Genomic DNA, 15,716 nt, shown 5'->3' on the forward strand with positions numbered 1-15,716 from the left:
GGTTGGAATGTGAATTGATACAGCCATTATGGAGAACAACATGGAGAGTCCTTAAAAAACTAGGAATAAATCTACCATATGATCCAGTAATCCAACTACTGGGCATATACCCTGAGAAAGCCACAATTCTAAAAGACATATGTACCCCAATGTTCATTGCAGCAGTATTTACAACTGCAGCAGTATTCCTGGACATGGAAGCAACCTAGATGTCCATTGACAAATGAATGAATAAAGATGTGGCACATGTATACAATGGAGTATTATTCAGCATTAAAAAAAAAAGAACTTGATTCAGTTGTAGTGAGGTAGATGAACCTAGAGCCTGTTACACAGACTGAAGTAAGTCAGAAAAACAAATATTGTATATTAACGCACATATATGGAATCTAGAAAAATGGTATTGATGAACCTATTTGCATTGAAGGAATGGAAACACTGATGTAGAGAATGGACTTGTGGATACAGTGGGGGAAAGGGAAAGTGTGACAAATGGAAAAAGTAACATAGACATATATACACTACCATGGGTAAAATAGATAGCTAGTAAGAAGTTGTTATATAACACAGGGAGCTCAGCCTGGTACCCTGTGATGACCTAGAGGGGTGGGATGGGGGAGGGGAGAGAGGCTTAAGAGGGAGGTGATATATGTACAATTATGACTGATTTGCACTTTTGTATGGCAGAAACCAACATAACATTGTAAAGCAATTTTCCTCCAGTTAAAAAATAAAACCTTAGGAGGCCAATAACCTTCAATGTTATTAGAAAAAGTTACCAAAGAGTGACACACACAAATAGCATCACACCTCAATGAGTTCATGAGCAAGTTCTTCAAGGAAAATGTAACTCCTGTGTTAAATTTAATACTGTAGGAAAATTTCCCTAATTAATTAATTTCCCTTATTAATTAATAAGCTAGAGTGATCCTGGTACCAAAATTGAATACAGATAGCATCCTTTACACCAAAAACTTATAAAGGAATCTCTAGGTGGCGCTAGTGGTAAAGAACCCCCCTGCCAATGCAGGGGGCATAAGAGACGTGGGTTTGATCCCTGGATCAGGAAGATCCCCTGGAAGAGAGGATGGCAACCCACTCCAGTTATTCTTGCCTGGAGAATCCCATGGACAGAGGAGCCTGGCAGGCTGCAGTCCAGAGGGTTGCACAGAGTCAGACATGACTGAAGCGATTTAGCATGCATGTATGTGTGATTATAGAAGCAAAATTCTAAATGAAGTATAAGTATATCAAATCCAAGAGTAAATTAAATAAACCATGACTAAGTTCAGCAGAGTAGATGAACACAAAATATAGAAAAAATTAATTTCTTTCTTAATATGCTAGCAATAAAATTTTAAATTAAGGAAAAAAAGGATAGGAATTCCCTGGTGGTCCAATGGTTAAGAAGCCACCTGCTAATACAGGGGACACTGGTTCAATCCCTGGTCCAGAAAGATTCCACATGCTATGTGGCAATTAAGCCCATGTACCACAACTACTGAGCCTGGGCTCCAGAGCCTGAGAGCTGCAACTACTTAGCCCACAAGCTGCAATTACTGAAGCCTGCACACTCGAGAGACCATGCTCCACAACAAGAGAACCAACCACAATGAGAAGCCAATGCACTGCAACTAGAGACTAGCCTCTGCTTACCACAACTAGAGAAAAACCTCACACAGCAATGAAGAGCCAGCACAGCCAAAAATAAATGAATAAAATAAAATATTTTAAGGATAACACCCATAACATTTAAAAATTCCTCAATACCCAAGAAAAACATTTTTAAGTCAGTGAGACTGATATGAAGAGAATCTTTTTAAACTTAATATTGTAAAAGAAGACCTGGTAACAAGATAGATAAAACATAACTGGCTTGGAAAACTCAATATTGTAAAATCTGTGAATTCTCCTTTTTTTTTTTTTTTTTTGAATTCTCCTTGAATTAATCCCAACAGGCTATTTTTGAGAACTTGACAAAACTTTTCTACATCTCACCTGGAACAATTAATGTGTAAGAACAACCATGAATACTTTGTAAAAGATTAGTAAAGAGGTAATATATGTATTAAAAAAACTATAATAATAAAAATGGCATACCACTAGTGTTAGAATAGATAAACATACCAAAGAATAGATTGAAAAGACCATTAACAAAGCCAAGTATATGTAATTAAAGATGTCATTTCAAACCAGTAGCTAATGACAAACAATAAATGGTATTAGAATAAGAACAACTGGGTTGGAGAATGGTGTATAAAGGCTGACACCAAAACCAAAATAAAATCCAGATAAAGATTTAAATGTGAACATGAAACTATAAATGTTCTAGAAAAAATTCAGAGAAATATTTATATAATTATGACTGAAGAAGGCTTTTCTATGAGAAACAAATATTAAAATCATAAAGGTAATAATTGATAGACCTGACTACTTACAATGTCAATGCTCCTATACATCATACTAAAATAATACATTAAAAATGTCACTTAGTCAGTTCAGTTCAGTCACTCAGTCATGTCTGACTCTTTGCGACCCCATGAACCGCAGCACGCCAGGCCTCCCTGTCCATCACCAACTCCCGGAGTTCACCCAGACCCATGTTCATTGAGTCAGTGATGCCATCCAACCATCTCATCCTCTGTCGTCCCCTTCTCCTCCTGCCCTCAATCTTTCCCAGAATCAGGGTCTTTTCAAATGAGTCAGCCCTTCACATCAGGTGGCCAAAGTACTGGAGTCTCAGCTTCAACATCAGTCCTGCCAAATGTCACTTATCAGAACTCAAAAATATAACATCTGATGTTGGTAAGATTATGAGAAAATAATCAATTTTATTGAGTACTGGTAAAAGTACAACTGCATTGATCACTGAGGAAGGCTTTCTTATCTCTCCTTGCTATTCTTTGGAACTCTGCATTCAAACAGGTATATCTTTCCTTTTCTCCTTTGCCTTTCACTTCTCTTCTTTTCACAGCTATCTGTAAGGCCTCCTCAGACAACCATTTTGCCTTTTTGCATTTCTTTTTTTGGGGATGGTCTTGATCCCTGCTTCCTGTACAATGTCACGAACCTCCGTTCACAGTTCTTCAGGCACTCTGGCTATCAGATCTAATCCCTTGAATCTATTTCTCACTTCCACTGTATAATCATAAGGGATTTGATTTAGGTCATGCCTGAATGGTTTTCCCTACTTTCTTCAACTTAAGTCTGAATTTGGCAATAAGGAGTTCATGATCTGAGCCACAGTCAGCTCCTGGTCTTGTTTTTGCTGACTGTATAGAGTTTCTCCATCTTTGGTTGCAAAGAATATAATCAATCTGATTTTGGTATTGACCATCTGGTGATGTCCATGTGTAGAGTCTTCTCTTATGTTGTTCGAAGAGGGTGTTTGCTATGACCAGTGCGTTCTCTTGGCAAAACTCTATCAGCCTTTGCCCTGCTTCATTCTGCACTCCAAGGGAATATTTGCCTGTTACTCTAGGTATTTCTTGACTTCCTACTTTTGCATTCCAGTCCCCTATAATGAAAAGGACATCTTCTTTGGGTGTTAGTTCTAGAAGATCTTGTAGGTCTTCATAGAACCATTCAACTTCAGCTTCTTCAGCACTACTGGTCGGGGCATAGACCTGGATTACTGTGATATTGAATGGTTTGCCTTGAAAATAGAGATCATTCTGTCATTTTTAAGATTGCATTTTGGCCTCTTTTGCTGACTATGTTGGCTATTCCATTTCTTCTAATTTTGGTCATCTGAGTTAAACTCACCCACTCCAATCCACTTTAGTTCGCTGATTCCTAAAATGTTGATGTTCACTCTTGTCATCAAAGATGGGCTCAATAAAGGACAGAAATGGTATGGACCTAACAGAAGCAGAAGATATTAAGAAGAGGTGGCAAGAATACATAGAAGAGCTATACAAAAAAGATCTTCAGATAATCACAATGGTGTGATCACTCACCTAGAGCCAGACATCCTGGAATGTGAAGTCAAGTGGGCCTTAGGAAGTATCACTACAAACAAAGCTAGTGGAGCTGATGGAATTCCAGTTGAGCTATTTCAAATCCTAAAAGGTGATGCTGTGAAAGTGCTGTACTCAATATGCCAGCAAATTTGGGAAACTCAGCATTGGCCACAGGACTGGAAAAGGTCAGTTTTCATTCCAGTCCCAAAGACAGGCAATGCCAAAGAATGCTCAAACTTTCAGTGTACAATTGCACTCATCTCACACACTAGTAGAGTAATGCTCAAAATTCTCCAAGCCAGGCTTCAACAGTACGTGAACTGTAACTGTGAACTTTCAGATGTTCAAGCTAGATTTAGAAAAGGCAGAGGAACCAGAGATCAAATTGCCAACATCCACTGGATCATCAAAACAGCAAGAGAATTCTAGTAAAACATCTACTTCTGATTTATTGACTACACCAAAGCCTTTGACTGTGTGGATCACAACAAACTGTGGAAAGTTCTTAATGAGATGGGAATACCAGACCACCTTACCTGCCTCATGAGAAATTTGTATGCAGGTCAGGATGCAACAGTTAGAACTGGACATGGAACAACAGACTGGTTCCAAATCAGGAAAGGAGTACATCAAGACTGTATATTGTCACCCTGCTTATTTAATTTATATGCAGAGTACATCATGAGAAACACTGGGCTGGAACAAGCACAAGCTGGAATCAAGATTGCCAGGAGAAATATCAATAACCTCAGATATGCAGATGACACCACCCTTATGGCAGAATGTGAAGAAGAACTAAAGAGCCTCTTGATGAAAGTCAAAGAGGAGAGTGAAAAAGTTGACTTGAAACTTAACATTCAGAAAACTAAGATCAAGGCATCTGGTCCCATCACTTCATGGCAAATAGATGGGGAAACAATGGAAACAGTAACAGACTTTATTCTTTTGGGGTCCAAAATCACTGCAGATGGTGACTGCAGCCTTGAAATTAAAAGACGCCTGCTCCTTGGAAGAAAAGCAATGACAAACCTAGACAGCATATTAAAAAGCAGAGACATTACTTTACCAACAAAGGTCTGTCTAGTCAAAGCTATGGTTTTTCCAGTAGTCATGTATGGATGTGAGAGTTGGACCATAAAGAAAGCTCAGCACCAAAGAATTGATGCTTTTGAACTGTGGTGCTGGATAAGACTCTTGAGAGTCCCTTGGACTGCAAGGAGATCCAACCAGTCCATCCTAAAGGAAATCAGTCCTGAATATTCACTGGAAGGACTGTTGCTGAAAGCTGAAACTCCAATACTTTGTCCACCTGATTCAAAGAACTGACTCATTTGAAAAGACCCTGAAGCTGGGAAAAATTGAAGGCAGGAGGAGAAGTGAATGACAGAGGATAAGATAGCTGGATGGCATCAGTGACTCAATGGACATGAGTTTGAGTAAACTCCGGGAGTTGGTGATGGACAGGGAGGCCAGGCGTGCTTCAGTCCATGGGGTCACAAAGAGTCGGACACAACTGAGTGACTGAACTTACTGAACTGAAAAGTACAATTGGGCAAGACACTTCAGAAGCATAGTTGTCTATACAGAATTGGGTAAATTTAATTTTTTAAAGCAATAAATATTTATTGAGAGCCCCCAAAATAGTTTCCTACACCCACAAAAATTTAAATATTCATCGTGTTGGTCTAATACTTCTATTCCTAGTAATTTATTCCAGAAAAACAAAAGTACATTTATGACCAATGCAAATATATGCATGTTCACTACAGGGTTATTAGAAATAACCTATATGTCCATTAATAGGAGGCTGAGTAAATAATTCCAGTTGAAGAACAGAATACTACAGTCTAAGGCCATACCACCCTGAATGCACCCAATCTCATCTGAACTTGGAAGCTGAGCAGGGTTGGGCCTGGTTAGTACTTAGATGGGAAAACAGAATACTACACAGTTGACAAAACTGATGTAGAAATGTCAATTTAACTAGAAAGATAGTTGCAATTACATGAGCATTGTTACATGAGAAAAAAAACGCAAGTCATAAAGAACTATGAAGAGGTCATGACAATCCTAAAAATATATGCTCATATGCTCTAAACAACAGATTTTCAAAATACACAAAGAAAAAAAGTGACAAAACTGAAAAGAGAAATAGACAAATTCATAATCATAGTTGAAAACTTCAATACTCTTCTCTCAGTAACAGAATTAGTTCATGGAGAATCAGCAAAAATAATAAGGAAATTAACAACATGAACCAACTGAATCTGACATTTTATAGAACACTCACTCCATCCAACACAGCAGGATACACATTCTTAAGTGCACATGTAACATTCACCAAGGCAGACCATATCCTGAACAATAAACCTTAAATTTTTTTAAAATAATTAAAAATCATACAAACTGTTTTCTTTGATCACAGTGGAATTAAACTACAAATCAATACCAGAAAAATAATCGTGAAATCTCCAAACACTTAGAGATTAAACAAACTTCTAAATAGTTCAAGCAGTTAAAAGTGGTACTTAGGGAGAAATTATAGCAATTAGGTGCTTATATTAGAAAAGAAGAAAAGTCCTAGGACATCCTGGTGGTCCAGTGGTTAAGAATCGGCCTGCCAATGCAGGGGACATGGGTTTGATCCATGGTCTGGTAATATCCCACATGCCATGGGGCAAGTAAACCAGTGTGTCACAACTACTGAATCCACTTGCCCTAGAGCCCGTGCTACACAACAAGAGAAGCCCCCACAATGAGAAACCCATGCACCACAACTAGAGAGTAGCCCCTGCTCACTGCAACTAGAGAAAACCTGTGCAACATCAAAGACACAGCACTACCAAAAATTAAATAAATAAATAAATATTTTTAAAGAAGAAAAGAAGTCTGAAATCAATAATCTACTCTTCTACCTCAAACTAGGAAAAGAAGAGCAAATTAAATCCAAAGCAAGAGAAAGGAAACTGTTAAAATTAAAGCAGATATCAGTTAAACTGATAACAGAAAAATAAAGAAAACAAATGAAACCAAAATCTGGTTCTTTGAAAAGATCAATAAAAATGATAAACTCCGAGCAAGATTGATAAAGAGAGAGAAGACACAAATTACTAAATATCAAGGATGAACGAGTAAATAATCAGCAAATGCTATGAACATAAATTCAACAACTTAAATGAAAGGACCAATTCCTTGAAAATCACAAACTTCCAAAAGTCATCTGATATAATAACTTGAATAATCACATAACTATTAAAGAAATTATATTCTTAGATAAAATTCTTCAGAGAAAAGAAAAACCTTCAGGCCCAGATGGTTTTACTTGTGAATCCTACTAAACATTGAAAGAATAAAACATCAATTCTACACATGTCTTCAAGAAAATAGAATACTTTCCAAATCATTTCATAAAACCAGTATCATTCTCATATCAAAACCAGAAAGTCAGTACCAAAAAACAGAAAAAAAACACTACAGACCAACATCCATCATAAACATAGATGCGATAATCCTCAACAAAATATTAGCAAATATAATCCAGAAATATATAAGAATGATATTCCAAAACTAAGTGGGGTTAAAACAATTTTGAAAAAAAAAAGACAGTCTAGAGTTGGAAAAATCACATTACCTAGTTTTAATATTATAAAACTACAGAAATAAAGACTGTGATGTTGGCGAAGAGAAAGACACACAGATCAATGAAACAGAATGTAGAAATAAGTACAGAAATAGGCCCGCACAAATAAGGCAAATTGTTTTTTGGCAAAGGTCCAAAAGCAATTCAGTGGAGAAGTATATTTTTCCACAAAAGGTGTTAGAACAGTTAAACAACCATATGCAAGACAATGAACTGACTTCAAAACCTTTATACCTTATAGAAATTCAACTCAAAATGGATTATAGATTTAACGTTAAAGCTTTAAAACATTCATACAAAATATAGGAGAAAATTTCATGACCTAGGTTTAAGCAGAGTTCTTAAACATGACACAAAAAGCACAAGGCTTTCCTGGTGGCTCACATGGTAAAGAATCCGCCCACAATGTGGGAGACTTGTGTTCAATCCCTGGGTTGGGAAGATCCCCTGGAGGAGGGCATGGCAACCCACTCCAGTATTCTTGACTGGAGAATCCCCGTGGACCAAGGATCCTGGCAGGCTACAGTCCATAGGGTTGCAAAGAGTTAGACATGACTGAGCGACTAAGCATAGAAAGATAACATAGAAAAATTGAACTTTATGAAAAATTAAAAACTTTTGTTCTATGAAAGACACAGATAATAAAAAAAAAAAAAAAAACTGGTGGGATATATTTGTAAATCACACATCCAACAAAGGATTTGTAACCAGAACATATAAGGAACTCTCATAAGTTGACACAAAGAAAATAATCTATCCAATTTAAAACTGGGCAAAAGATATGGACATTTCATCAAAGATGACTTCATACAAACAAGTAAGTATGTTCAACATTATTAGCCCTTGAGGAAACACAAATTAGAACCATGGTGAGATTCCTCTATACATCTATATGGCCAAAGTTTAAAAACAAACAATACTAAGTGCTAACAAGGATGCAGAGCAGCTAGAACTCTCATATATTGCAGGTAAGAATGCAAAATGATAGTCACCCCGTAGCACTTTCTCATTAAGTTAAACATACACTTATTATATAACCCAGAAATCCCACTCCTGGGTGTCGATGTTGGAAATAAAAACTTATATTGACATAAAACCCTGTACATTAATGTTTATAGACATTCTTCTCACAGTCTCAGAAACTGGAAACAACTCAAAATGTCCTTTAATGGGGGAAGGTTTAAACAAACCTTGGTACATCAATACCATGGACTACTACTCAGCAACGAAAAGGAATGAACTGTTGATACACACAACTTGTATAGATCTCAAAGGAATTACGGTAAGTGATAAAAGTCAATCACAAAAGGTTACACAGTATATGATTCCATTTATATAACATTCCTGAAATCATAAAATTACTGAAATGGAAAGCAAATTAGAAGTTTCCACGGACAGGAAGGTGAGGGGAGGGAGATGGCTGTGGCTATAAAAGAGTAAAACAAGGGATCATTCTGGTGATGGAACAATTTTGTATCTTAACTGTGGTATGGTGCTTATGAAACTTACATGTGTGATAAAATTATATAGGCTAAACACACACACACAAATAAAGAGCATGTAAACTGGTAAAATATAAATAAAACCTCTGGACCTTGACTGTGATATTATATGAGAGTTATGCAAAATGTTACCACTGAGAGAAACCAGGTGAAGGGTACACAAGACCTCTCTACATACTATTTTTTTTGACAACTTTTTGTGAATCTATTATTTCAAAATGTTAAAATTTCATAGAACTGTATACCAAAAGTCAATTTTACTAATTATTTTAAGATATAAAAATTAAAGTTACAAAAATAATATATATAGGAACACATTTTCTACAACTGTGATTCTCTATCAAAGGTAACATTAGCATGGCTTATGGAACTTAAAAAATATATGATAAGTCTCAGACGGGACCTGGGCATCTGACTCTGTGATCAGTGTACCATTTTAAAAATGGGGGGATAATAAACACACATGAATATTAACACTCTGTAGGTTGTGGGATCATAAGTAATTATAATTTCTTACTTGGCTATAATAAATGTGAATTTTTGTGCAATAAAAATAACAAAAACTTTTTTTTAAATTCAGTTCTTCATTCCAGCTGGTATCTCTAAAGAGTCAGACATGACTTAGCAACTAAACAACAACAAATAACTACTCCTAGTTTCATGCCATCTGTGAATTTGATGAGATGATCTTCTCTGTTCTCATCTATATCATTTATAAAAAATGTTGATCAAAACAAAGTCCACTGACAGTCTGCTAGAAATCTCTTTCTTGTTTGGTAATGATCAGCAATATTTGTGATCAATTTTACTTATTTAAGATCTACTCAGATTCTATTTTATCTAATTTACTATTTTTCATCATTTCCATAGAATGACATTTTCATGCTTTGCTGATGTTCAAATATACCATGTCTACCACATTTCCCTGGTTTGTCACTCCAAAGTGAGCCTGAACCATTACTCTGGTATTTAAAGGATATTTAACAATATTACCTTTCCTTCTGCTGAGCACAGATTATGCCTTTTATTTCCTTGCAAACTCCAGAGCAACCCCTTCAATTCTATTCATTCAACAAATATTCACTGACACCTACAACATCCAGGTACTATTACACCTTCATTAGTGTAAAGTAATAATTAAGTATTCACAACAATATTCCCTCAACAGTCAACTCTGAACAAACAGCCATCTGCCCTGTTTGGGGCTATACTGCCCTTCCTATTTACTCATCCCATCCAAAGCTTGAAAGACTTTGTTACTGGCCCTTATCCAATCACTACGTATACTTCTACAAGATTTTGAAAATGACTGAACTACCATAGCATTATTACCATTTCTAGAAATCTCTCTCCTTCCACTGGGTTCTCACAGTGTCTTATTAACAGTCTACTTTGTATTATTCTTATCTACCTGCAAGTCTTATCTTGCCCTCTAGGTCATAAGCTTCCTGAGGGCAGGAATTCTGGCTTATTCAGCTCTGGAGACCCAGTAAATTTTTACTGTGTTTGAGACCTGGCAATGCTGAGTGAATAATCAATAAAGAGAATAGCAGCCCCTTAAGGCAGCAGTTGTCAGGCTTACCTGCACCTCCACCAACCAGTCCACAAGAATGGCCCTCATGTTACTGTTGATATCAGTCTGCCTGGTCATATATTTTTTAAGTATAAACTTTTCCTGGCAGTAAGAAAGAAATATTAACAGATAAACTCTTCTTGTAGTTCAAATTATAACTTAGGAAAAACTATATGCAACTAATATCTAAAAACAAATTATAACTTAACATAAGTAATTTCTTCACAGTTCTAACTCATTATTTTTAGCTGGTATCAGATAGAGGCAGAGCAAAGTATCCTTTCCCAGACAAGGTCAGTTATCCTTGGGAAATGAACACACATGATATTCAAGTGTCAGGGTGGATATTGAGGTATCTAGCAGAATATGAAATATAGGCAGGAATACACCTATGACTATAGATGAATACCAACAAGATTCTGCCCCTTCTTTGCAATTCAATCAAAAGCACAATACCATTCTGTATAGAGGAGTCCTTCTCAAACTTTAACATACATATCTGAAAGATACTTGAGGATATTTAAAATTTAGAAAGTCTGGGTTTCTGCATTTCTAACAAGATCTTAAGTGAAACCAATACTGCTGAGCTAAGGCCCACACTTTTAGTATAGCAAAATTATCTCTTGCTTCTTCCAAGATATACTAGACAAAGTACAGGCTCTGGAGTCAGTTCATCTATTACCATGTCTCTAGAGAGAAGATGAGACATTCATCATTCCTCTTATGAATGGCCTGCTAAAATTCTAGTTAGTACATAACCCTGGTCCCATCTGTTCCACTGAGAGAGAGAAGAAAATTTGGAATTGATGAACATTAGTGGTAAAGGAGACTGGCAGATTTGAAAGGAGAAAGAAAATTTTACCAGGTTGGAGAGCTGGAACAGAGTCTGGTTTTATATGCAATGTCAGAAAACTGCATAGAGAAGGGGAAAGATCTCTAAAAGCAGTCACTCAGAAAGGGCCTGCTTGACAATTTTTGTGTCTGAGATTACCTCCTAAGCAATTAGAGGTGCAGGCTTATGGTTTCTAAGGTAATCTGACTTTAGTTCATATCCCAGATCTACCACACACTAGTTGTTTTGACTGAGCAGTTTCCCCCAACTATAAAAAGGAGATAATAATACCTACCATCATGAAGCTATTGGGAGAATTAAACAAGATAATGTTCATAAATCCTTTAGCACAATGTTTAACTCATAGTATGCTACCAGAAGACGTCAGTTGCTACTGTTATTATTTTCCTCATCATTATTATCTCCCCTTTAAAGCTGCATTTGAAGGATGTATGGTAAGGAAATGAGAACTGGAAAATCATTTCCCCTCACCCCCATCCCCCACATACCTCTCTTTTCTTCATGTAATTGAAGATATCCTTAGCATATACTGAGCTGAAAAATGGATCGCTGCGGTCTATGTCAGTATCCCCCACTGGGGTCACCTGCTTGGAAATCATCAAAAAGACATATTAGGAGAACGATTCCAAGAGAAGCTTACACACACATAAAAAATTACTCCTTTCTTCCCAACTTTTATCTTCAGCTCAAGCCTTTGCCCTGTAATCCTCATACTGTTAAGTAACCAAGAAATACTTAATCCTTGTACATACCTGCTTTGCCCTAAGAACCAGGCACTATTATTACAGGTAAGCACAAGATTCTCCAAGAGAGACATTGTGATCTTACAATCTTCCAGCTTATGTCACCTGTTATGTTTCAATGCTTTGATTGGGCCCAGTTCATCTTCTTGTTAGCCTTTTCCTCCCTTCTATACCTTTAACCAGGTTATTTTGCCCACATCCAGGTTGTTTCTCCTCCCAAGTACCAAATCTCATCTCATTTTCCTTCTAATTTACAACTTATAAACCATCTTCCTTAGAAGATGCCTCTGTGAATTTAACTCATCTTTAGCTAAGGTACTATGTAATGCAGATTGCAATTACTAAGAAAGGCAATTTCCTGAAATTGTCTAACCACTACTGAAATACATACACACAGAGTATTCCAGACCCTTGAGGGTGTCCCTGGAATAAATACTTTCTAATGGCTCAGGTATATCACTATGCCAATCATGAAGTCAAGAGATTCTACAAGGCCAGTTTGGTTTAATATCACTTACTATATACAACTCAATTGCTTAGGAAGGCAAAAAAAAAATCTTCTTTGCTAGCAGCAACCTCCAGGACAACAAAGAACACTTCATCTAATTTAAGAAGAAAGAAAGCAGAATACCTCCTGCTGTGATCTCTTGTCATCAGATGAGAAAGGTTTATTGGAATTGGATTCACAAGTACTGGACTTGCTTATGGTACTACACGACATGGTGATGGTGTTGGACAAGCCTGTTCCAGATTCAGGGGTGGCATCTGGGCTGGTTTCAATTTGGAGGGTGAAATCTTTGAGAAAGGTGTCTTCTTTGTGAGTGAGAGTCTCTTGCAAGACCAATGGCTCCTTCCAGACAGCCTCCTTCTCAATCGTGGAATTCTCCTGCAAGGCCAAGGACTCCTTCAGGATGGTGTCCTTTTCAATGCTGGGCTTCTCCTGCAAGGCCTGTGGCTGCTTAATAATGCACTCCTCTTCACTGGTGATGTTCTCTTGCAAGGTCAACTGCTTTTTCAAGAGGAACACCTCTCCCTGAGCAGTGGGCTGCTTCTTAAAAGATGATTGTCCCTCTATGCTGGCTGCTGCCTCAGGGGAGAGCTTTTCCTTCAGAACCAATGGTTTCTCAAAAAAGAATTTCTCTTCAGTGGTGCTTTTCTTCTGCAAAGCCAACGGCATCTTCAAGAAGTCCACTTTGGTATCAGTCTTCTCCAAGACCAAGGACTTCTCCATGGTCAACAGTTCCTTGATATATGATTCTTCTTTAGTGGCGACATTCTCCTGTAAGGTCAATGGCTTCTCTGAGAGGGACGCCTGTTGCAGAGAGGTGTGTTTCTCTTTCAATACAGATGGATCCTGGAAGAGGAGCCCCTCTTCCATTGTAGACTTTCTTTTTAAGGGCAACAACTTCTTAAAGAGTGACTCCTCTTCAGAGGTGGTTTTCTCTATGACCGTGTTCCACTGAGTGATTTGCCTCATTTTTGGAGATAATGGTGTCTTGGTAAGAACTGCCTCACCCGTTGAAGACTTCTTCCTACATGATACTGGCATCATAAAGGAATTCTTACCTTCAGCAATCATATTCTGCAAATCCAACAGTTCTTGGCAGATAGACATTATTATCTGAGTGGCACATGTTTGCTTCGTTAAAGGTAATGACTCCTCGGTAGAGACTGCCATATTTGTGGTATGTGTCTTCCTAAATGATAGTGACTCCATAAGAAATTCATCTTTACTATCTATTCTCTCCTGTAATGCCCAAGGCTTTTTCAAGGCAGCCATATCCCCCTGAGTGGTGTGCTCCTCTTGCAGTGCAGATGGTTCCTTCAAGAGGGACTCCACCTCAGTGGTAGGCTCCTTAATGAGTGATTTCTCTTCAGAAATGGTCTGCAATACTAGTGGCTTGGTCAAACAGGACTTACCCTGAGTGGTACACTTCTTCTTTAAAGATAACAGCATACTGGTGGAGGTTGCCTCCCCAGTGGTAAACTTCTTAAAAGTCAAAGTCTCCTTTTTAAGTGATTCCTCCTCAGTTGGAGTCTTTTGCAAGACCAAGGGCTTCTTCAAGATAGATGCCTCCTCTAGAATGGTGTGCTTCTCCTGCAACGCTGATGGCTCTTGGAAAAGGGATTCCTTAGTGGTAGGTGGCTTCTTAAAGGGTAATGGCTCCTTAACGAATGACTTCTCTTCAGATGTGACCTTCTGCAATACTAGTGGCTTCTTCAAGTGGTATATCTTCCCCTGAATAGTATGCTTCCTCTTTAAAAGTAGTGGCTTCTTGGGAAGTGTTGCCTCCTTAGTAGTATGAGTCTTCCTAAAGGAAAGTGGCTCTATAAGAAAATCATCTTCACCATCTTCCTTCTGCAATGCCAATGGCTTCTTCAAAAGTGTCACTGCTCCATCAGTGGTATGCTTCTCTTCCAACACTGAGAGATCCTGGAAGAGGGACTCCTCGTTAGAGGTAGGCTTCTTTTCAAAGGAGAGTAACTGGCCAATGAGTGCCTTCTCTCCAGAGGTGGTCTTCTTCAATATTAATGGCTTCTTCAAGTAGGTCATCTTCCTCTTACTCTGAGTAGTGCACTTTTTCTTTAAAGGTAATGGCTTCATGGTGAAGGTTGTCTCCTCAGTGGTAGATTGCTTCTTAAAAGCCAATGGTTCCTTAAAAAGTGATTTCTCTTCAGTGTCAATCTTCTCCTGAAAGGCCAATGATTTCTTCAAGATGGATAATTCTTGTTCAGAGGTGTGCTTCTCTTGCAATGCAGGTGGTTCCTGGAAAAAGGACTCCTCAGCAGCAGGCTTTCTCTTAAAAGACTCCTTAGTGAGTGGCTTTTCTTCAGAGGCGGTCTTCTGTAGTACTAGAGGATTTTTCCTATAGGACATCTTCCTCTGAGTGGTACACTTTTTCTTTAAAGATGATAATGGGTTGGTGGAGGTTGCTTCCTCAGTTTTAGGCTTCTTCCTAACATTCTGGAGCTCCATAAAGGAAGAATCCTCTTCAACACTGACATCCTGCAAAGCCAACTCCTCCTCCGAGCAGGACTGCTTTCCCTGATATCGGCACACATTCTTTAAGGATAATGTCCTGTTGGTGATGGCTGCCTCCTCGGTTTTACGCTTCTTCCCAAAAGTCATTGGCTGTACAACATCACTGTCACTCTTCCCCTGCAAGGACAGTGGCTTCTGCAAGAGGGACATTACCCCCTGATTTGTGCACTTCTTTGAAGATAATGACCTCTTCATGAGGACTGCATCCTCAGAAGTGGGTTCCTCTTTTAAAACGAATGGCTTTTTGAAAAGAGATGCTTCCTCAGTATTGGGTGTCTTAGAGCTGGTAGACATATCCAGGGTGAGCAGATTATCTATACTGTTTGGCACCATGGTGGTTGAGACTACTACTGGTGAGAATTCTACGTCATATCTGCAAAGGAAACAATGCCTGGGTGAG

At 38.0% G+C, this 15,716-nt stretch overlaps 1 protein-coding gene across 4 annotated transcripts in view; it reads right to left on the reverse strand.

Moving 5' to 3' along the window:
* The window catches only part of CCNB3 (cyclin B3), a 57,547-nt gene that overhangs the window by 19,416 nt on the left and 22,415 nt on the right, over positions 1–15,716 (reverse strand). For 2 of the 4 annotated variants that reach the window (XM_061135941.1, XM_061135939.1), the window contains exons 5-7: positions 12,905–15,689; positions 12,019–12,117; positions 10,687–10,779 (exon numbers count right to left, since the gene is read on the reverse strand). In XM_061135941.1, coding sequence (XP_060991924.1) covers positions 10,687–10,779; positions 12,019–12,117; positions 12,905–15,689 — 2,977 coding nt within the window. The remainder of the gene's footprint in view (positions 1–10,686; positions 10,780–12,018; positions 12,118–12,904; positions 15,690–15,716) is intronic. The other 2 variants (XM_061135940.1, XM_061135942.1) reach the window with 2 other exon arrangements.

Source organism: Dama dama, chromosome X (assembly GCF_033118175.1).
Source record: "Dama dama isolate Ldn47 chromosome X, ASM3311817v1, whole genome shotgun sequence".
Classification (NCBI taxonomy): domain Eukaryota; kingdom Metazoa; phylum Chordata; class Mammalia; order Artiodactyla; family Cervidae; genus Dama; species Dama dama.